The sequence below is a fragment of the Meriones unguiculatus genome, chromosome 3, assembly GCF_030254825.1.
Source record: "Meriones unguiculatus strain TT.TT164.6M chromosome 3, Bangor_MerUng_6.1, whole genome shotgun sequence".
In the NCBI taxonomy this organism is placed as follows: domain Eukaryota; kingdom Metazoa; phylum Chordata; class Mammalia; order Rodentia; family Muridae; genus Meriones; species Meriones unguiculatus.
The window spans coordinates 187,271,216-187,294,437 of record NC_083351.1 but is presented as its reverse complement, the minus strand read 5'-3'; the positions used below and the strand labels follow the sequence as shown (position 1 = coordinate 187,294,437).

General features: G+C 39.1%; 1 protein-coding gene across 3 annotated transcripts in view; it reads left to right on the top strand.

Moving 5' to 3' along the window:
* Window positions 1-23,222, top strand: part of Brinp1 (BMP/retinoic acid inducible neural specific 1) — a 202,845-nt gene that overhangs the window by 118,789 nt on the left and 60,834 nt on the right. For all 3 annotated transcript variants that reach the window (XM_021652035.2, XM_060381212.1, XM_060381213.1), the window contains 2 exons: window positions 11,554-11,744; window positions 21,632-21,801. In XM_021652035.2, the coding sequence (XP_021507710.1) occupies window positions 11,554-11,744; window positions 21,632-21,801 (361 nt within the window). The remainder of the gene's footprint in view (window positions 1-11,553; window positions 11,745-21,631; window positions 21,802-23,222) is intronic.

The window sequence follows — 23,222 nt, the reverse complement described above, 5'->3', positions numbered from 1 at the left end:
ATATTAAAGCCCAAGCAGCCAGTTTTATTGCCTCAAATCTGGCAGGCAGTTTCCTTTCTTGATCAGGGCTTATCTGTCAATTATTTCTGGCCATTCTTACTCCAGACCTTGGAGACGTTTTCTTGTGAAGTACAACTCATCAGCTTATATTAGATATAAAAATTAATAGTTTCTTCCTACTTGATACAGTGTTAAGGCAATCCCATGCTTCTACAGATGTTTTGGATTCTTATGTGGTGTTCTAGGCTCACTGTCTCTTCAGTGTCGACCATCAATCAAGCCATGAAGTCCCCTCCAGGGGCTGGTTTCTTTTACCTCAGTGGAGACCTGGGTGTTTTTGCCACTGGTGTTTTCCATACCTTGGTATCTATTTAACTGACCTTTTTGTTTGTGTCTAAAATTACACCAAAATTATTTTAGCACCTTAGAGGCTAAGGATCATGGATTTAATAAGCTTGGGGTACATAGTGAAATTTGTCTCGAATATAACAAATTAACTGCAACCAAAACAATGGAAGAGTAAAATTTCTTCAATGTGATTAAAAATAGTGAAACATCTTTGTTTCCTTAATTTAAGTAGTTCCATATCTTTCAATTAATTTTAGGGACAAGGGATTTCTTAGGCCAAAAAGTTATAAACAAAACAAAACAAAATAAAAAAATCACTAGAATATACTGATGTCTTGCTCAATCTGTAATCCTCTAATCTGGAAGCCTTGTTTCTTTCTTTAAAATAACAAATTTACTGAAGAATTCAATTACTTAAATCAATGTCAAGAGAATATTTTTATTATATACCAAAGAGTAAGTATTTCAGATAGGAAGGCCTTTTGTTTTTGATGTGAGTGTTCGTCTCTCCATGTTGTTCAACAGCAGGCTAGGGAATGTTAACCTAAACAAAACTTGGAACTGATTTCCAACAAAATTTTATTTGCATAAAAAGCCATGGAGCAAGTATAATCTGTCACCAATAATTTCAACTCATCAATTAAATGACTTTTAAGGACTTTGATTATATTTAGGTTGAGTAAAGTATGTTTTTAGATTTTCTAGTTCATAGTAAAGGACTAGCAACTTACTGGATATCTATAGAGTGAGTTGAAGATAAATATATTTCTCAGCCAGTTTAAAGCAGGAACATAAGATTCTATTTAAGAAGACAAAGAAGAGAAAGATATGTGAGGATCTGTATTTGGAGGCAGCTATGATGTGGCAGAAAATTCTCCTCATTCCTAAAACTTGTAATGTAGGAAGATGTTGTTAACGAATTGCAGTAGTCCATGCTGTAGGAAAAGTTTGTTTTTCTTGTAAGAAGATGAACTGTAGAAGAGAAAAATGAAAAGAGACCTCTTTTGTTTTGTTTTGTTTTGTTTTGTTTTGTTTTTCAGACCAGCTTTTCTACTAAGTGTTGAGTGTCTCTGGGACATTTTCCTTTCTCAGAGTCTTCATATTTCCATCTCAAGATTGATGGCAATGATGAAGACATTCTCTGTGGTCCCTCAGAGCTCTCAAATTATGTAATCTGAAAAGGAAATTCACATAATTGCAGTGTTTAATGGGATCTGTGATAATTGGAAAATAATTGCTCTCCAAAGTTTTATTAATCTATATTTAGTTATGAGTCATGCTTTCACGATAGATGCTTTGGAAATCAGTGGAGAGACAAATCGAGTAAACAGAATTTTAAATATTTTATTTAAATGCAGTTTGTGTAAATCCCTGGAGCCCGTAAGCATATTAAGATCATTTAAAATATCCATTAAAAGTTATGTGTTATGCGACAAACTCCTCTTTTAGAATGCCTTGCCAAAGGATAAAACGCTAACATTTATTGAGTAGCTACTACTACCAGATTAATTGGATTCATTATGTCTAATTCTTCCAGCAACCCTGCTAGGTAAGTCTTGATATTTCTACAGCACTGATGATGAAGCTGGGAGATGGCGAGAGAGGTACCCACAATTTCTTAGCTAATGAACAGCTTCATGCTGTATCTCCAGGCAGATTTGTCTAGCCATAAAATCTGTGCCTATTCTACTGTGTCCTAATACTTTTAAGGGAGGACCTCCATAGGTCCTCTGCTCAGAAACATAAGGCAGTAAGCATGTGCTCTGTGCATTTTGTGTGTGTGTGTGTGTGTGTGTTGTATATAAGTGCTTGTGTAAGTATGTGCATGTATGAGTGTGGGTGCTTGTGCATATGTGTGTGTGAGTGTAAAAGCCAATCATTAATTCTGAGTATCTTCCTCAATGACTTTCCATTTTATACTTTTGAGTCACAATCTCTCTTTGATCTTGGAGTTTAATAATTTTCTAGTCTTTCTCAAGAGTGGGATTAGTTGCTTATGCCTTTCACTTGACTTTTCACACGGGTCCTTTGGGATAGAACTTAGATGACAATATGGAAGTACTTTACCAGTGGAACCATCTCTCTTGCTCTGTCTGCCTTTTTGGGTGCCCTCTATTTGTTCTGTGGAATATAGCACAGTGTCCTTGTAGCACTTTTGGGAAAGTCAATTCCTTCCTATGTGTGCGTCTTGAGTTCAGCAGAGAAAATATCTGAGCATCTAAGTTTCCAGCCCCATTGTGACACAGGTTTGCCAAGCAAGCCTTTAGTTCCCTGAGACCCAGTTATGATGGTATTGGCAATCTTTTCTATCTTCCAGGTAATTGGAAGGAAAGCATAAATCACAGTGTTGGAAAGAAGCAGAAGTTTTAGAGTGGGGCGTGCTTAATCTAAAATCGGGAAACTTCGTTCTGTCCTGTCACCCCTCACACCTCCAGCAGTGCTGTAACTCTGAGAAAACCCATTCTCTTTCTGAGCCTCGATTTCCTCCATAGTGAAATGATGTCAGCATTGTGGGGTGTTTTTTAAAAAAATCCCTCACACTCTCATGTTTGGATTCTCTACAATAAAGTAGTAAGTGGGTGGGCAAGAATTCAGAGGTTCTCAGGAAATTTCTGTTGTGGAGTATGAAACAAAGCAAGTGGGTTTTAAGCTGCCTTCCCCAATATTAATTTTCATCATCTCTGTATATCTTTGTGTTTGCTAACAATACTGCATGAAGAATTCTACTTCTTTTTCTGGGAATGGTCCACTCATAAGAATGTTCTCTCATTCTCTGTGGGCTCTTTACAGTTCCGTTGTTTTGCTTCTTCAGTGTTTATTCAAGGAGGAAATGAGCTCCATTCTAGTATGTGTTTCCTGAATTAGACATTTTCATTTCGCCAACCTTTATTCCCTTATGTTCTTTAAGATCTGCTCTGGGAATTCCACAAGAAAAAAAAATTAAAATTTGGCTAGTAAGATAGCTCGGCAGGTTGAGGCACTTGCTACCTACCAAGGCTGAAGACCTGAATTCACAGAGCAAATGGGAGAGAATCTACTCCTAAGCGCTGTCCTGTGACCTCCATATCTACGCTGTGGCACATGTGAACATGCACACTACATTCTAAAATATCTTTACTTCAATGAACTTTGGAAAAGAGACAGACAGGTTCCAAGCGAAGATTTTATTCTTTAAACTTAAGTCAATATTTGTACCTCTTATGAAAACAGCACTATTCATAATCACATTTTCAGAGATGGTTCTTTCTTTTTATTCTCTTTTTTTCCCTTGCTTTTCTCCTTTTGCCCTTTTAGAGCCAGAATGCTCTGACAGATTCACTTGGATGCCATGGCTCCTCAACGGCCCTCCCACTTACATTCTGGGGCATGAATGCAGGCAGGGGATTTGGCACTGTCACCCTTGCTCGTTAAAATGCATCATTTCTACTTCACATGTGCCCTTGGGTTCACCTCTCCTTGAGCTGGCTGGGGATCTGTGGGAGAGAATGGGAACAGCAGGCAAGAGAAATGCCCTCACTTCTCTTCTCAGTGCAATGATTCTGTCTACTCACCCTCCTCCTCTGTGATTCCCTTGTTCATCTCTGGGATAATTTGCTACTAACAATATTTGGAGCAGTCTCAGAGTTCTCTATCATGCTGAAACTCTGAGGCGTCGTTTCATTTCCAAGTGATTAGTTAATGCAACCAAAAGGATAAGCCATTTAGGAATAAACAAATGCAAACATACCGTACTGTAATCAATCATACTTTCAACAGACATTTATTGGACATAAAGTGTCTGTAAAATATTCTAAAATGTCTCTTTGGATGAATTCAAACCCAAAGAAAAGTAGGTACCTACATTACAATGAGATTGACCCTCATGCAGTCACTTTACTGAGTGTTGCTTTCACATAAACATCAGGCTGCCTACAGCCAAGGCAAATCTCCAGAGGGTTTGTTTGGAGGACATCGGTCAGAGTATACTGTCTTTGTATTCATGGGAAACCATGGCAGATGCCTGAGACTTAGCATCAACCTACGGGCTCTACATTTCCCAGAAGATGTTCAGCAACAGCTACCATGCTAGCTGCATTGATTGCATTCTTCTTGGCTGTGTTTTGCTTTTGAATATAGGCATACTCAAAGATATTGATAATTCCCATTCCTTGAGCATCTAGAACTGCACAGATTGACTCTGATATGATTGTAACCCAGACTTCCTTTACTATTGATTATTTATTACCATTTCCTCTACATTTTACACTATTGTTATTACTTGTGTGTATATGGAGGGTTTATGCCCGTGTAGCTCTGTTGGGGGGGTCATGCTTGAACACCCACCCGTGTGTAGAGGTCAGAGGAGGATATCAGGCACCCTGTTCTATCACTCTCTGCCATATTCTCTTGAGAAAATGTTTCTTACTAATTCAGCCAGAAAGGCTAGTCAGAAAGTTCCAGCAATCATTCTATCTCTGCCATGTATAGTGTTGGAGTGTTGTGTGTGGTGTGGTGTGCTGTGGTGTGGTGTGTGTGTGTGTGTGTGTTTATCAAGTACCTTCATCCATTCTTTAATCGTCCTACCCTTTCTCCATATTTAACAATGGAAAAGTATGCATTTTTTTTGAAAAATACCTCTGAATTTTGTCTACTGCATTAGTAGATACAATAAACAAACAAGGCACGAGACCTTCTGTATGGAAAGCAGATCAGCTCTTCTCCTGTTTGGAGATTATAGTAGTTTCAATCACTTAGAAAACCCATGTTCATGTCAGAAATAGTCCCTGTTCTCCTTACTAGGGAACCCACTTGGATACTGAGCTGCCATGGGCTACATCTGAGCAGGGGCTCTAGATTATATCCATATATGTTCCTTGGTTGGAGATTCAGTCTCATAATATATTTGGTCTTGTGGAGCTACCCCCCACCCTGAAGGAGGAGCAGCCTTGCTAGGCTACAGAGAAGGACATTGCAGCCAGCCCTGAGGAAACCTGATAAGCTAGGGTCAGATGGAAGGGGAGGAGGTCCTCCCCTAGCAGTGGACTTGGAGAGGGGCAGGGAGGAGATGAGGGAGGGAGGGCGGGATTGGGAGGGAATGAGGGAGCGGGATACAGCTGGGATACAGAGTTAATAAACTGCAACTAATACTAAAAAAATAAATATTAAAAATGTGTAAAAAACTCCTTGTTAATATGGATTTTGTGTTATTCCAAGAGAGCCAGGACCTGTCTCCCTTCTCATTTTTCAGACAAATAAGCAAAAGAAGCATGGCATTATTTATTATGAAAATCTTTTTTATTGTTTGTTTCAAGTTACATGATGTCTTCAAGTGTTATTTCATTGAGTTAATTTTTTTAAGTTTTCAAAAATTTATTTATTTTATTTTATGTGTTTGTTTACCTGCATGCATGTCTGTGCACTATGTGTATGCCTGGTGCCCCTGGAAGTCAGAACAAGGTCTGAAGTTTCCTGGAACTAGAGTTTTAAGTGGTTATGAGCCTCCATGTGAGTGTTGGAAACTGAACCTGGATCCTCTAATGAGCGGCAGAAGTGCACGTAACCTTTGAGCAATTTCTACAGCTCCCTGATTGACTTTTTATGGGACATTTGGAACCATGCGGTTTTAATCTTCACTATATACATTAGGAAATAGACCTGAGGAAAAATTCTAGTCAGACTTACAGATATTAATATATTTCATAATTATAAAATCCTACTTTTCCCCAAAGTTCTATCTGTGCGTAACTTTGTGATGAAAATTGTAATATGTTCTCTCTTCCTACCCACCATCTAACCCTAACCGCTCAACCTCTTATTGAAGCCTCTTATATAACCACAATAGAAGTTGTAATTTTGAAATAACTTTACATTAGCATTTAATTGAGGGCTACATGATTTATGATTTGCAACAGGCTAAAATGCATCCCTTTAAAATGCCATTTACATTTTATAGACTGTACACAGTAGGCGACAGAATCAGGTTGCAAAACCCAGAATTTCTATCTGCAGTCCCTAGACTGAAGGAGAGAGGTATGCAGATGATCTCACTCAATCAGTATTATGTATCAAGTGAGGGCTTAGCTGTGTGGGCGGGAAAGCATCTGTGTTAAAGCACAAAACCTCATCCCTGCCTGTCTCATCCTTTCTCCCACTTCAGTGCAACATGCATTCAAAGCACTATTGACTGTAGATTTGTGTGTGTGTGTGTGCGTGCAAAAGCAGAGAATTATTAAAGAACATGAAGGTTTTTACTATAAAGGTAATGCGTAGTCTAAAAGGAAAGCCTTGGTCTTACAGTTTCCTTTCAGCGTCTCCTTAAATCCCGCACCTGAGGCTCTATTCTTCCTCCATGCCCTGTCCTTGTCATCATTCACTCTCCTGCTTTCAGACCTCCTACTGGGATGGGTCTTGCAGTAGACACCTCATGCCATCCATCTAGAATCCTTTTTTAAATCTCAGTCTAATTGGTTCACCCACCCTGCTGGGATGTTTAATTGGGCATGAGCATATTCTGCAGATCCTGTGTCATGGCAGGTTCTTCCTTTTCCTCCAGGGGGATTTGCTTGCTCTGTTGGCTCAATAGGAAAGATTTATTTTATGTTGTGTTCAATTCACTGAGCACTTACATGAAATTGTTCCTGGCCCAGCAAAGCACATAGGCAACATTTCTTCCTTGCTTCACTTCATTTTTTTCTTATTTGTTCTCAGGTGGCATGGTTCATGAGAAGTCACCTGCACCTGGGGTCATGAGCCCCAGGCTTTGATTAAGTCATTCTAGTCTTTTCCTCTCTCTCTTCTTAGGTTTATAACTTAAGCTCTTTGACATTCCATTTTCCAATTCATGAAGTGGGAAAATTGAATTTGATATCTTCTATGAATGGGATCAAAATGAAACATTCAAAAGAAGGGTTTACACTCTCCAAAGGCACAATCTGACCTGCCACTTACTTTTTGTAAATATGATCTTATTAAAATATAGCCACACTTACTTGTTTACATATTACCCATTTCTGCTAAAGCCCAAGAATGGAACTGAGTGGTTGTCTAATATGCTTAATGAATTTAAAATCTTTCCAGAAAACACTTCGATAATTCCTTTCTTCCAAACATGATCAGATTGAGTTGGCTCAATACATTTTATTAGCTTTTTGTGTGTCTTAGAATTTATAACAAAACTGGAATATAGCTCAGTGGTAGGGTGTCTGCCAAGCCCGTGCACACTCTAGTTTAGTTTAGCCTTTTTTGTTTGTTTGGTTTTTTTTTTGCCAGTCTTTCAAGATCTACAATCTTCCTGTCCCAAACATTAGTGCTGTTTGCTTTTCTTCCATCACTCTTTCATCTCACTCCTTCTCTTCATCTCTGCCTGCATCCTTAGTGTTTCCCTGTAAGGCAACCTTCTCCTGCCTCAGGATCTTTGCACCCACCATTCTTTCACTGTAGATCATTCTTCAGCCACCAGATGGCTCCATGGCTTTGCTCTCATTTACTTCAAGTAGCTTTTCAAATCAGAAAGGCCTGTTCCAGCCCCAATATAGAATCCCCAAACTCCCCATTCTCTTCCTTTCCCTGTTTGCCTGAACATTTGACTCTCCTTCTTGCTGGTTTCTTTGAGATGTATCTGTTCTCACAAGAATATAAGTTGCTTAAAGAAGTTCTCTGTAAAAGTCAATTTTGTTTGCTGCTTAATCTTAAGTGTTGGAATAGTAGCAGACACTAAAATTGTGGATACATTCCTGGCTTTTTGAGCTGCATGTCTAAGAACAGATGTAGGTGAAATGGAATAGACTGACTGGTGATCATTTTGGTAAAGGGGATAAAAATTTATTATTACTGTTATTATTACTGTCCTCTATGGAGCATCCCTATAATTGCTACAGAGTTGCTCCAACCACTTTCAGAACAGTTTTAGTCCTGATCATCAGCGTATAGGGTCAGAGTTGGTATCTCACCTAGAAGCACTAAAGGTACTTGGTATCAATCTTCAAGACATGAGTTCAATGCCCAGGATTCATAGTAAAATAAAAGGACTTACGCCTTCAGATTGTCCTACACACACACACACACACACACACATGCACACACACACACATAGTAAGTTAAAAATGTATTTTTTTAAAACAAAAAAACAGTGTTTGTAGGATAGGAAGAATGGATCAGTGCTAAATTGTTTTCTTCAAAAGTATGAAGACCTGGATTCATATCTTCAGTAGGTGATTAAGAAGACTGTGTGGTTGGTGGTTTGCATCTCTTGCTTCTACTGAGCAGCAGGGAGGAGGCAGATCAGTCCCCAGAGTGTGCTAGCAAACAAATCTAGCTACAGAACCAGTGAGAAACACTGAATCAAAAGTAAAGGAAGAGTGACTGAAACACATGCCTGACAGTGCCCTTTAGCCTCCACACTCACAAGTACACATACACAGGACTGTACACACATGCAACACATACAAACAGAACATAGCTTGCAGGCTAAAATTTACCATCATTAATAACAGTTTTACCGTTTGATACACAGACATGGAGACACACACAGAGAAAGAAAGAATGGAGAGGGAAAGAGAAAGAGGATGTTCTGATGGGAACTGCTTAAATAATTGTGAAGTAAATATTTCCCAGGCCTGTTTTGGGATGGCTACAGCCTGGTAAGAGACCCAGGAACAGACATTAAAATACCCATCCCGCAGAATTTCTGCGATGATATTGTTGCTACCTGCGTTTGATTCTTGACATTTATGTGCACACACATCCACTGCTCTTTCCATATATACTCTTCATTCTCGATATTTTCCAGTTGTGCAAAAGCAACTTATGCTTTCTGAAATTCTCTGTTCCATCTTTGTAGGTCCAAATCTCATCTCCTTTGAACTTCAGTTTGCACAGAATTCTTGGACATATTCCGTTCCTACTCTCCCTCTCAATAGATTATGCCGGGTAGCTTTTCCTCTTGGTCCCTTTATCACAGCTATGAATAGAAGAGCAGCAGAGCACAGTTTGCAAACTTTGATCAACAATCAGCCTCTGTCCCACCCACTGAGGGCCGGGAGTGCTGTCCGTGGTCCTGAGTGGGCAGTCCCAGTCATGAAGCTAGTTTCTGTCTCCTTTTCCTTCCTTTCTAGATTTATATTTTTTTAATCATAATCATTTAATTATGTATATGTGTATGTGTGTGGGTGTGTACATGAATGCTGACGCCCATGAGGCCAGAGGCATCAAGTTCTCCGAGAGCTGTTGTTACAGGCCACTGTAAGGTGCCAGTATGTATAAAGAACCCAACTCTGGCCCTCTGCAAGGGCAATAAGCTCTCCTGAGAGCAGAACCATCCCTTCAGTCCCATAGCTGAGCTTCAGAAATGGACTCAAAACATGGTTTGAATTCTATGTGCCGCTGCTTCTTACAAGTCTTACATCAAACTCATGAGAGATTAAATGGTAACTAGATGTTGTGTTCTTTCCTTTTGTCTTCAAAATCATTACTTATGATGGGCTCTGGTTATGTACATAGTGAGTGTCCCAAAGACTGTGAATATTGTGTAAGAATAAATTAATTGTGGCTTCATTGTTCTGTGAAGGTTGTTTTATTTCTCTGTACATGTGTTGGTTCTTTCTCTTTATATTCTCTCTAAATTTACACGAAAAGTGGAATTACATTTGCAACTTTCAGTGTATTTGCAATGTTCAGTGTATTTACATTTGCAACTTTCTGTAACAAACTAGCTAAATGACCCCCAACAAGATGACTTAAAATTTTGTCTATAGAAACATTTTAATTCTGAGTCATATAGGAAAGTTCACATGAAAATTCACCCCACAGAAGTAAGTTCTTAATAAAAATGCACATGTGGACCAACATATGACTGTTTTTTTGCATGCAGTAGATAGATAGATGGATAGATAGATAGATAGATAGATATAGATATAGATATAGATAGCATAAGTGACTGACAAAAGACACTTTTCACAGATATATTTGTAGCAAAAAATTTTTAGTAGGTTTAACAATACTTGCAGGCCCAAGTAAAACTCTGTTCTGCTCTGGGCACATTTACATTAAATTAAGAGGGTTATTCATATTTTTTCCACATAGTTTTCAGAGTGTTCTCTTGTTTCTTCTATATAGTATGGTTTTTGTGAAGTTCCAATGAAGCATAGTATTAAAATGAGTTCTGGGCCCAACAATTACTTTGTGCAATGTCTTAAGTCTCAGGTAGCTTTGCACCTAGCTCTTGTCCACTATTTCTTTACCTGCATCTCTCACTAGCTCTCCCCCTCCTTCCTTCAAATGCTCCTTCATTCTTCCTTACAGATTTATATTAAATCCTTCCATGTAGAACATCACTGAGATGATTAGAATGTGAGTCAAGGATGAACTGAAAAGTTTTGTCTGTATAATGCTTTCACAGTATAGTGAGAGTGACTGACAAGGAAATAGAGGGGACTGAAGATCTAGTACCTATAAAAGTAATCAGCAATGGATAGTAATGGGTAGTGTGATAATTAGAAAAGAATGAGATTGTTTTACTTGTGGATCTCTGTTTTCTTCTATTTCTCATGATGATTCTTTCATTTAACTCAGTCTTTCAATTTTAACTTAGCAAAATGACCCCTGACTTTTGTATTTTTATTTATTTATTTGTTTGTTTGTTTATTTATATTTATTCACTTTGGATCGCATTGTAGGCCCCTGCCTTATCCCTTTCCAATTACACCCCCTCCTTCTCCTCCTCCCATGCCCCTCCCCTGATAGGGGAGTCCACTAATAGGGGGATCCACCTCCCTTCCCATCTGACCCTAGCCTATCAGGTCTGTCATTTGTCTGCTTGAACTTAGCAAGAAACTTCAAGGTCTGGCTGCGGCTCTGATCATATATCCCAATGACCACAGTGCTTCTCAATAAATACTTGTAGATTATATGGGATTGAAAATGCTAAAGCAAAGCATCACAGAACAAATATAAAAGGAGTTGTAGTACTGAGGACACAGTTGTCATGATAGTACTTATAAGCCTGAGTCATCATCTCAATATCAATGAGGACTATCAGGTGAATTCCAGCCTAGCTTGACTACACAGTGAGATATAATCTGAACATATATATATATATTAAAATTAGACTAAATACAGACAATCTATCACCTAGGAGGGGTGCCTAAATTATAGGAGGAATGGATGGGTGACCTCTGGCTTGTGGCTACAAATGGAAGCTGAGGAATGTTGCTAATCTCTCCTGTCCAGGGAGTTTGCCCGTTGGAAGGTGAGGAACACAGCCATAGAAAGGAGAGACCTGGCTCGTCATCCATTGCCTCTCATGCCAGAGTTTCAAAGGAGCATCCGTCTGCTTGGCAGGAGACCCACCACTCAGCAGTTCATTGATACCATCATCAAAAAGTACGGCACCCACCTGCTCATCTCTGCTACACTGGGAGGTAGGTCAGCAGCCACTGGGCCAAGATTCCATTATTTTGTGTTCAGAATAGCAGGAGAATGGGATGCTCTGAGAGACATATTAGTCTCTGTTCCATGACATAGCTTTCAAAAGCACGTATTCCCTTAGACATCAGCTGTCTTGGTTGCTGTGATCATGCTGGAAATTTTACACATTTACATAAACTCTAATTTTAGAATATTAACCCTTGTGGAGTTAATCTTGTAATGAAATGTTTTTTTTTTTGTTTGTTTGTTTAATGAATGTTTCATATGGTCACTGTCATCATTCTTCTGGAATGGGATCTAATCTCAGAAAAATTAAATGTCAGGTGACTTTAGGGCATTTCTTTTGTTTAAGTAAACATTAAAGGATGATATTTGAGGTTATCATTATTGGAGTGGACAATCATAGGCATCTTCTGTGGGCTTGGAATAGATTAACAGGAAAGTAGGCCAATTGCTTTGCTCTGCTCAGTCTTACCCATATTCCCTTCCAGGGCAATCCATCTGTGAGAGAATGAGTAAAGGGAGTAGGAGGAAACTAATGCACAGACAACGGGAACAATGGGAACTCATACAAACTGGGGCGTTTAGGTTATATGTCCTGCCTGAATGCATCTTTTGATATCCCTGAAGCACTAAGGTGTTTTTTTTTTTTTTCTTCTTTCTTCATTAACTAAGTTCACTGTACTTTCTGGGAATTTTTGCGCTTCAACACCTGTGTAAAGCTGGTGAGATGCCCTCAGTTATGGAAAATGCCAGGCAGAATAAATTAATGTGCTGTTGAGCAGACTGAGGTGTAACTGAAGCAGAGGTCTTCTCCTTTGAAGCATCCAGTGCTGACCTCAGGGGCAGTGGCCCTTTAATTCAATATGTCGTGGCCTGACGAATGCAAGTGGTAGTGCTTTCCAGGCTGAGTATACAGTTTATTTCTGAGCATGCGCATGTTCATATGTGATGGTGCACATACCTGTGAATGCATAGGAATGTATGTAGTCCAACAGTTGACATAAACTTGAGTTCCTTTACCCTTTGAAAGACGCCCTCTTTCTGAACTTGAAGCTTACTGATTTGAATAAATGGTTAGGTGAGCAAGCACATAGGAATTCTTCTGCCTTGAACTCTACAGCACTCCTTCAGATATATAGAATATGCTATAAGGCCACCTATTAGCATAGATTTGAGAATCCAAACTCAGATCCTCGTGCTTGCACAGCAGGCAGTTTATTTCCTAAGCCAGACACTTACTTTGTATGCATTTTGATGAAGGGAAAACCAATTATTTGATGACGTGGAGACTATGGATGGAGATATTGTCTGACTAAACTCATTCACAAAATCATTTCCGTCACAAATTAATGACGATTGCTGCTGTGTGGTCATTTTATATTTTCTGTTCCTCTCAAAATTACAAGGTATATCATAATTATATTTACTTCTATTTTATAAATAATAAATTCAGGCCCCAGAATGGGGCAGCTAATAAGTGACATAGCTAAGTTAAAAATTCAAGGTTTTCTTGTCACAAAACCTTTATTATATTTAAAATTGGGTATCAATTGTCTCTTTAACCAACTTTGTGACTAATAAAACTACCTATCCACCCCAGCAAGCAACTCATCAGCACTTGATTATGTGTCTTGTTCAGCAGATAGTAAATTAAGTAGGACTTTCAATGTGAAACATTAGTATAAGTTATACTCGATTGTAAAGTGAAAATAAGGTGGTTTCTACAGAACATGGTACTCACCTGTACTATTTTCTTTGAGTGACTCCTAACTCCTTTTCACATGGAAAAAAATGTTCTTGCCCAATTCAGTTCTTCCATTCCTGTGCTTTGTTCTCAGTCCCTGGAAAATCCAAGTAACAACTGACTTTTGTTTTCTCTGTGAAATATATTTTTAATTTCTCCAAGACAAGATGGTAAATTATTTACAGAGTGTTTTTCCTCTGCTGTTTTCACAACACAGTGCTTTAAAATATGCAGAGCATGGAATGGAAAGCTAGTGCTGGACAACCATTTGTGAAGGTTCACTCGGACCTCTCCGCAGAGGGCAGGGCAACTTAGAGAAGAAGATTTATCTTTGATCAAATACTGTGTGTCAGAAACTGTCCGAGGTTCTTCACACATCATCATTTCATTCATTCACTCATTTGTGCTTGAAAATGATTATTTTTATTTGTTGTTTTTAATTCAGTTTTATTTATATGTTTACTTATTATAATTTATTCACTTTGTATCCCCACTCAGGCCCCTCCCTCACCTCCTCTCAGTCCCACCCCCCTTCTCTTTTCTCCCCCTATGCCCTTTCCCTAGTCCCCTGATTGGGAAGGACCTCCTCCCCTTCTATCTGCCCCTACCTTATCAGGTCTAATCAAGGCTGGCTTGGAAAATTATTTTAAATGCCTACTTGTGAACTGGGAGGAATGGGGTTATGGAGGAGTTATAAGGAACAGGACAGGACTTAGAATGAGACCACCTGATTTCCAGTTCTACCCAACACGTTTCGTCATACTAGTGTTACTTACAAATATTCATATCTCTATACCTCAATCTCCTCTTTTGTAACTACTCATTATAACACTTCTTATTTAATATATACTATGGGGATTTAAAAACTGATGTATTCAGAATGGTCAAGATGAAAAACTCAAGTGACAACACATGCTGGAGAGGTTGTGGAGAAAGGGGAACCTTCCTCCACTGCTGGTGGGAATGTAAACTGGTACAACCACTCTGGAAAGCTATCTGTCACTTTCTAAGACAAGTAGGAATAGTGCTTCCTCAAGACCCAGCTATACCACTCCTAGGTATATACCCAAAGTTTGCTCAAGTACACAAAAGGGATACTTGCTAAACCATGTTTGTAGCAGCCTTATTTGTAATAGCCAGAACCTGGAGACAACCCAGATGTCCATCAATGGAGGAATGGGTACAGAAATTGTGGTATTTTTACACAATGGAATATTACTCAGCAATCAAAAAGAAGGAAATCATGAAATTTGCAGGCAGATGGTAGGATCTAGAAAAGATCATTCTGAGTGAAATATCCCAGAAGGAGAAAGACAAACATGGTATATACTCACTTATATAGACCTATAAGATATGATAAACATAATGAAATCTATACACCTAAAAAAGATAATCAAGAGAGCGGACATGGGGTAAGATGATCAATCCTCGTTTAGAAAGACAGATGGGATGTGCATTGAACGTATGACAAGAGTCTACTGAAGGCATCTAAAAGACTCTAACTAGCAGTGTTTTCAAAGAAAAGACTCATGACCAAACCTTTGGCAGAGTACAAGGAATCATAAGAAAGAAGGGGAAAGGATAGGAGCTCCACAAGGACCAAATGTATCTGGGCACAGGGTCTTTTCTGAGACTGACATTCAACCAAGGACCATGTATGGATATAACCTAGAACCTCCGCTCAGATGTAGCCTGTGGTAGCTCAGTAACCAATTGGTTTTCCATAGTGAGGGGAACAAGGACTATTTCTAACAAGAACTCAATGACTGGCTCTTTGGCCTCCCCACCCCCCAAGGGAGGAGAAGTCCTGTTAGGCCACAGAGGAGGGCTTTGCAGCCAGTCCTGAAGATATCTGATAAAACAGGATCAGATGAATGGGGAGGAGGTCCCCCGCAACAATGGACTTGGAAAAGGGCACAGTGGAGATGAGGGAGGGAGGGAGGGACTGGGAGGGAAAGAGAGAACGGGACATGGCTGGGATACAGAGTTAATAAAATGTAACTGATAAAAAAAATAAAAAATAAAAAAAATAAAAACTGATGTATTAAAAGTACTTAGCAAACACTGGCACATGGCTAGAAGGAAGAAAATGCTGAATACACTATCACTTGACAAATTATTGCTATTGTTGCCACTGTTATCACTGTTATTACTTAATGGCCCTAAAAGACTCAGGGAATCCATGGTTGAAGCCATATCCTGTCACTCACTAAAGAGGGAGGGGTATTCAGAAATTCACTTTCCTGTCTGGATATCAGTTTCCCAATCTGTACAGAAAGAAGTATAGAAAATATTATTTATTACAGGTTTTTTTTTCTCCCTAGGATCACTGTAATCACAGAGAAAAAAATGCTTTTATAAACCTTTTGAGGTGTCAAGTAAGTTCCTAAAGGTATAATTAAAGAACAAAAGACGAGCCTTGAACTGTCATGTACAGGACAAGAAGTGCATTTGCTCAGCTCTTTAGGGAAATGAAATAGGAAGGACAAGGAGTGGGAAACACACATTGGAGCTGGGAAGGGACCAACACCTGAGGCATTTTCAGGGATCTTTAAGTTTTTATGAAAATGGTTAAATTCACACACACATTCAATAAATTAATAAGTAATGATGTATATGAGCTGAAGGAAAGTAGTTTAAAGACAAATTCTATGTCTAGAATTACATGTGATTTTCCTCAGTCCCTCTGAAAACCATGTTTGGGGTTAAAGAAAATAGTTTGTAGACTAGGTAGCTGTGATATATGCCTGATTAAGCTTGTATTCAGCTTGGAGTACGTGTCTACCTATTTAAGAGGTATACGTGTTTTCCTCCCAAACCTTGACTATGAGTGACTATCCCTTTGTTTGTACATATGCGGTCTCACATATATACAGGCATGCATATAGGCTTATATGTGAGCTTTTACATGTATGGAAATATATGTTCTGCATTCACACCTTCTCATACATGAGTATGAGGGCTCTTGCTCCTTGTCGGTTTATGTGTTCTTGTGAGTGTACTTGGTATACCCCACACTGCATATCTGAAAAGATTCTATTGGCTGAGAGAAAGACTGATAATAAAATCAAAGGGTTTCTAAAGAAAGGATGAGGAGTGTTACAGAATCCCCAAGTCCAGGCAGCTCTGTCCCCCACCCACCAGAGCAGTAATTCCATTGACGCAAATGTAAATGGGCCCTTTCCCTGCTCTCCCAATCTTGTGTGTGCATGAGTATTGCTTTGTTTCTCAGAGGAAACGAGCTTCAGAGAGTGAAACAAAGTTGCTGGAGAACTGGAAGACTGAGGAAAGGCCTATGTGGGGTGAAGAGGCAATTTGCAAAATGCCCAAGTGGGAATGCAGCTCCAAACAGAACATTCTCTTAATACAGACAAAATTAAGTCTTAATAATGCAGCAAGAAGTCCATTAACCCCTCTTGATCTAAGGCTTGCTTCTGCCAGCTCTCAGTCCAGTGGGAACCAGATTGTTTTCACCTTGTGATCCATAGGCCCCTAAGAGATCCAGAGCTGACATGTGGATTATTTATTTCTTCCGACTCATGGCCTTAACTCCTAGTATTCACTTACCATTCAGTTCTCTGCCCATCTATTGATGCATCCATTTATCCAATGATCTGTCCACACATCCATCCTCTGCCCATCCATTTACCTGTCAAAAGATAACTGAACATCTGCTCTATGTTGGACCCTAGGAGAAGCATTGAGAACATTAGAAAGATGAATTGGGTGATTCACATTTACTTTCCTTCCCACCCACTGTCCCTGAATTTCAAAGTGCAATTGGATGTAAAGTCATTTCTAAGCTAGAACTTTTCATGCTCAAAGAGAATAGATGCATTTCCTACTGTCTACCAGAGAAAGGGTATTCATGAAAAAATGCAAATACATATCTTGCTCAGAATTCAGTTAAGTCTAAGAATATGGAACCTCATGATGTACTTGCATCACCTTCATCTAGGAGATTTCAATCTAGTTGCTCAGGTAACTAGGTCAATCAATAAGTACTGTAGAGTTGGGATGTTTCTGTATTTATTTATTCATGTGCAGTCTTATCATTATTTGCTAAGTATACAGTCCATGCTCACATTGTGCTAAGTAGGAATGACAAGGAACTTTTATAAAAGCCCCTAAGTCACAGTATTTCTCCTCTAGTAGAGGAGACATGCTCTTAGTTCACAAATTCTAAAACAATGGATAAGTAGTGTGTTGCAGAAATAAAGGAGTTGTGGGTATACATGGAAAGCATTATCAACCCAGGTATAGTAATGAGTGGGAGATATTGAGACAGATTCCAAGATAATGTGTTTCCAAAAGGAGAGAAATGGTTAAATGTTATCCAGGACAGAAATAGAGTGAAGTCAAATGGGTTCATTTTACAGGGCAGCATGGGCAATGGTAAGAAAAAGAGGTAATGGCAGAGCAGAGGTGGTGACAGTGAGGTAAAAAGGGATTCATTTTGTAGAGCAGTGATACCAACATTGAGTTAATGTGATGCATGCTTTACTTGATGAGTGTACACACAATTGGAGAGGCCAGGTTCTCAGGATTTGTGGTTTATGTGATCTACAGAGGTGTTGTATGCTGATTTACATTTTTGTCTGCTTGTCCTTTTGCTTTGGTGATTCATCTAAAATATGGAAATGATCTTAAGCTGCTGTTTCCTTCAGCCATCTCTGGTAATCCCATGTGTGAGCCCTATAATCCATTTTAAATCCTCTAGAGATATGAACTAGTTCAAGTCTAAGTCTAGTTCCCAGGTCTGTGTCTTTAACCACTACTAACCAACTAATTCACCCATTCCCTCTTATTTCTATCTCTCTCTTCCTCCCCCACTTGCAGTCTCCTCTTCTTTTCTTTTTTGTTTTTTTCTTTTCCATAATTTTATTTTTCTCATTAGTTACATTTTGTTAATTCTGTATCCCAGCTGTATCCCTCATTCCCTCCCCAATCCCACCCTCCCTCCCTCATCTCCTCCCTGCCCCTTTCCAAGTCCACTAGTAAGGGAGGACCTCCTCCCCTTTCATATGACTCCCTTTTGTCAGCTATTTTCAAGACTGGCTGCAAAGTCCTCCTCTGTGGCCTAACAGTACTGTTCCTCCCTTGGGAGGTGGGGAGGTCAAAGAGCCAGTCATTGAGTTCCTGTTAGTAATAGTCCTTGTTCCCCTTACTATGGGAAACCAATTGATTACTGAGCTATCACGGGTCACATCCGAGCAGAGGTTTTAGGTTTTATCCTCTCATGGACTTTGGTTGAGTGTCCATCTCAGAAAAGACCCTGTGCCCATCTCAGAAAAGACCCTGTGCCCAGATACGTTTGGTCCTTGTGGAGCTCCTATCCTTTCCACATCAAACTCCCCTTCTTTCATATAGTTACCTGCACTCTGCTGAAGGTTTGGTTGTGAGTCTTAGTATCTATTTTGGAGCACTGCTAGGTATTTATCATGTATACAATGTTGTGCCTGCACGAACACCTGCACCCCAGAAGAGGGCACCAGATCTCATTATAGATGGTTGGGAGCCACCATGTGGTTGTTGGGAATTGAACTCAGGACCTCTGGAAGAGCAGTGAGTGCCCTTCACCTCTGAGCCATCTCTCCAGCCCCTCCTCTTCTTTTCATTCCTCCATTTTCATGCTTTCTTCCTTCCTTTATTTCTTTTAATTAAAAAAAAAATTAGAAACATAGTGGCTGGGGTTTAAATTCAAGATTTGTATATGCTTATCACTGAGCTACACCCCAGCCCTATCCTAATCAAGGATTACAATGAATCAGACACACTTCTCAAGACTACATTTTAAAAAGAAAACAAAAAAGGCAGAATTCAATTTAATAATACATTTTACTTAATGTAACTTATTTAAAATAGTATGTCAACATAGTAGCAATAAGAGAACTACTACTGAGAAATGGCAAGTTTTTATACTAAATCTTTTTCTGTAGTTCCTAGCATAGCTCAGTGTTTTGCTCCTTTGTCATTGTGACACCTACCAAAGTACCCAAACAGGGAAATGCCCAGCATAGGAGCTGAGCTAAATGTATAATCTAGGGGAAATTTTAGGCAAATGATTTCTTCTCTTGGGTTGATACGGTGGCATTAGAAGCAATCTCTAAGCAGTTCTAAGGGATGTATTTGAGTATGCCAGGTAAGTACAGAACTGGCAAGAGGAACTGGCATTAGAATTGGCCTAGAAAGCTGAGTAAGATTTCAAAAGCCAAACATTTAGGAGGAGAGGGCAAACTCCTCCTTAAAGTAAATTGCTTTTCCTTTCTTTAACTCAAAAAGTCATCAGTATTCTAAAAAACATTCCAACTGTCCTAGATATCAGGTTTTATGTACTGTGAAGTTTCGTCCTCTAAATACTTTATTTTATTCATTCTATGTAATGGTAAACACTATATAATGAGTAACCCAAAAGGATCTGAAGTATGAGCGTGATAACTAGTTCCAGTCAAGCAGCCTAGGTTTAGGGTCTCAGTTTATAATGACTACTAATAAATAACTCACTTTTTAATAATTACTTTTATTTTATTTTTAAAAATCTACAATTTTGATATACATATATTCAAATGAAATAAAATCATATGTACATCTATCTCTCCCCTCCTTCTGTCCTGTGCCCCCTCAACTTCTCACCCACCCTTATCTCTTTGTTTGTTTTGCATTTTTTCCAGTTTTTCTTTTGTTTGTTTGTTTTGAGACAGGGTCTTACTATGTGGCCCTGGCTGGCCTGGAGCTCACTGTGCAATCCAGTGTGCCTTCAAACTCAACATAGTCAGCTTGCGTCTGGCTCCTGAGTGCTGTGATTGAAGGTGTGCTCCACCACATCTGGCTCACCTTTATGTTTGTCTTTTGTTTTGTTTTCTTTCTTATTTTTTCCAACCTCGCATTCTGCCTTTCTTCTTCACACCATCCTTACCTCTCACCCTCCTTCTCTCATATTTCTTCTTTCTCTTTGTGGTAGCTGAGACTGAATTTGGTATTTGCTTTATGCATTCTTAGAATACGGTCTACCATGGAACTGAAGTCAAAGTCCAATGCTAATTGATTTTCAAGTATTAAGATGAACTAGAGATACTTCTCAACACCTTTTACGTATTAATTAATTTACTTCTCTTCTTAATCCCAAGGGGACAGATAGGTTTTATTATCATTGTTTGCTTGAATATTGCTGATATTGCTAATGATGAAAATGAGGGAGAGATAAATTAAGAAATCTGGTCATGCTATGTCAGTGGAGAATGGAAGCTGGAGAATAGCAGCCATGTCTACTTGCTGGCCACATCTAGAGATTTTCACAGTATTCCACTAAAATAGCCTATTAAACATATCCAATACCATTATAGCTTACTAGTATTAACAATCTATATATGAATTTCTAAGAAAACTCATGGGAGGAAGTATAAATTTATATAAGCATATTTATATCTCTGTAAGATATATTCCCCTATACCTAAATTCTGTTACCCATTCACCAAAAATCTAAAGTATCCCCACATCTCCACACATTCACCTAAACATTTATCTATCTATTCATTCCATTTTCCTCTTTCTTTACTCTACATAGCCACAGCCTGTCATTTGTCTGTCTAAAAAGAGGTGGTTAGAGAAGTAAAAGATGGATACAAAGAAATGATTAGAAAACAGTAGAAAAGAAGAAAAGTAAGAGTTAAATTATGTTGAGTAAACAGAAGAAAAAAGAACAGGAAAGAATATCTATGTCAAATCATTAAAACCTTTCTTATAAATGGAGGACTTTGTGTTTTTTGTTTGTTTGTTTAATCACTTTACAGCCTGATCTCATCCACTTCCTTCTCTCCTCCCAGTCTCACCATTCCCTCTCCTCCCATTCACCCCTCTCCATCTCCTCAGAGAGGTAAGACAATGCTCTTAAGATGAATATAAAGGCTTATGTGGAGATGGACTCTGATAGCTGAGCTTCTTCAATGGCCCCTGCTCTGATGGGATCTACACCAACCTCTGGATTTGATCTTCTACTGTGTCCTTCATTTTATAGGTAGAAGGATATTTGGTTGATTGGAGACTTTGTCTGTTTTTATCATGCAAGCTCTGGAACCTCTCTTCCAAAAGTGAAACCAGAGCAAGCTCTCTTATCATCTTTCCTCTCCCATGCAGGAGAGGAGGCTTTGACCATGTACATGGACAAAAGTCGCCTCGACCGGAAGTCAGGGAATGCCACTCAAAGCGTTGAAGCACTGCACCAGCTTGCATCATCCTACTTCGTTGACCGTGATGGCACCATGAGAAGGCTCCATGAAATCCAGATATCAACTGGAGCAATCAAGGTACAGCTTCAGGGTGCACTTAGATTCTCAGGTCAGCAGAATCACAATGCAGACATTCTGAGAGCAAATAACAAAAATATATTGCTTCATTCCAGCATACCTCATTCTTCTTCCACCAATCGCTCTGATGGATATTGTCAAATGATCTCTGACATAATGAATTTGTTCATTAGGGTAGCCTTTTGTACTGATTTATTAATGCATTATGGCTGAGGCCATTGCAGAATTAGCCACAGCCCTATCAGTCTATGTTAAATAGCTGATTCTGTGGACAGATAAGCACTTACAAATGAACACTCAGCCATACTGCTCACTGAGAGATGCTCATTTACACAAACACTGCCCAATAGAACCTTCTGGGATGCTGGAAGTATCTCTGTCTTTTACTGGCCTTAAGGAAGGAGACTTTGGTCACATGAAATTATTGAACACTTGACTCTGTCCCCCAAAGAAGTACATTTTGAGCTGATTCAATTTTAACTAATTCAAAGTCAAGCAGACATGTTGCATATAATAGTGCTGAATTCTCCAGTCAGTAGCTTAGAGTACAGGAAATTTAAGATTCCATTTCCAGTACAGTGAGTTTAGAGATGACCTCTATAAAGAAAGTGTGGGAAGACATTCTTGAAATAAAGGATTAATTCGTCAGAGGATATTTTTCCCTGTCCTAAATTTTCTTAAACTAAATTATGCCTGCATTTTGCTCTTGAGTCTTCACTCTAACTTCTGAATAAAATATGGATCTTGCCTCATATTAAGAATCTCTAAGACATCTGTAGGGAAAAGGACAAAGGAGAAGGTCAAGTTAGACTCAGGCAGCTTGAATCAGAAATTGATCACTGGAAGAAAAACCTGTGAAGGCAGGAGGGTGTGACTCAGGAGAAAGGTAGTAAGAAGAGAAATAAATCAGCTAAACAAACAAAGGAACAGCTTATCCAACAAGAATCACCTATACTGGGGAGGGGGGTATGTTACTAAGAAGCTTGGCACTGGGAGAGAGATCTTGATGAAGCCGTCAGCATCAGGGTGATGCAACAGCCTGGTTTTCAGTATTACCAAATGGCTCTCGGCCCCCAGATGAGGTGTAAAATTGAGATATTGAAGCCCTGTCAGGAGAAAATCCTCTTCTGTGCATCCAGGAATGTGCAACCCCCATCATTAGGAGGGATTTCTCAAACAAATTGCTCAGAGGCCTCTCAGGGAGCCGATTTTACACTAACACTGGCTTCTACATGCAATTTGGCTCTGGATGGTGTTTTTGGTTTTTTGTTTTGTTCTGTTTTGTTTTTCCTTTCTTTCCTTTCCTTGCAGCAACTCAAGACAACAGAACTTGCCTCACTTGTAGGTTTGTTGAAAACCAGCATCTGACAGAGTTAGGGTAACTACAGTAAAATAAGTTAGTAGTATTAAATCTTACTCAA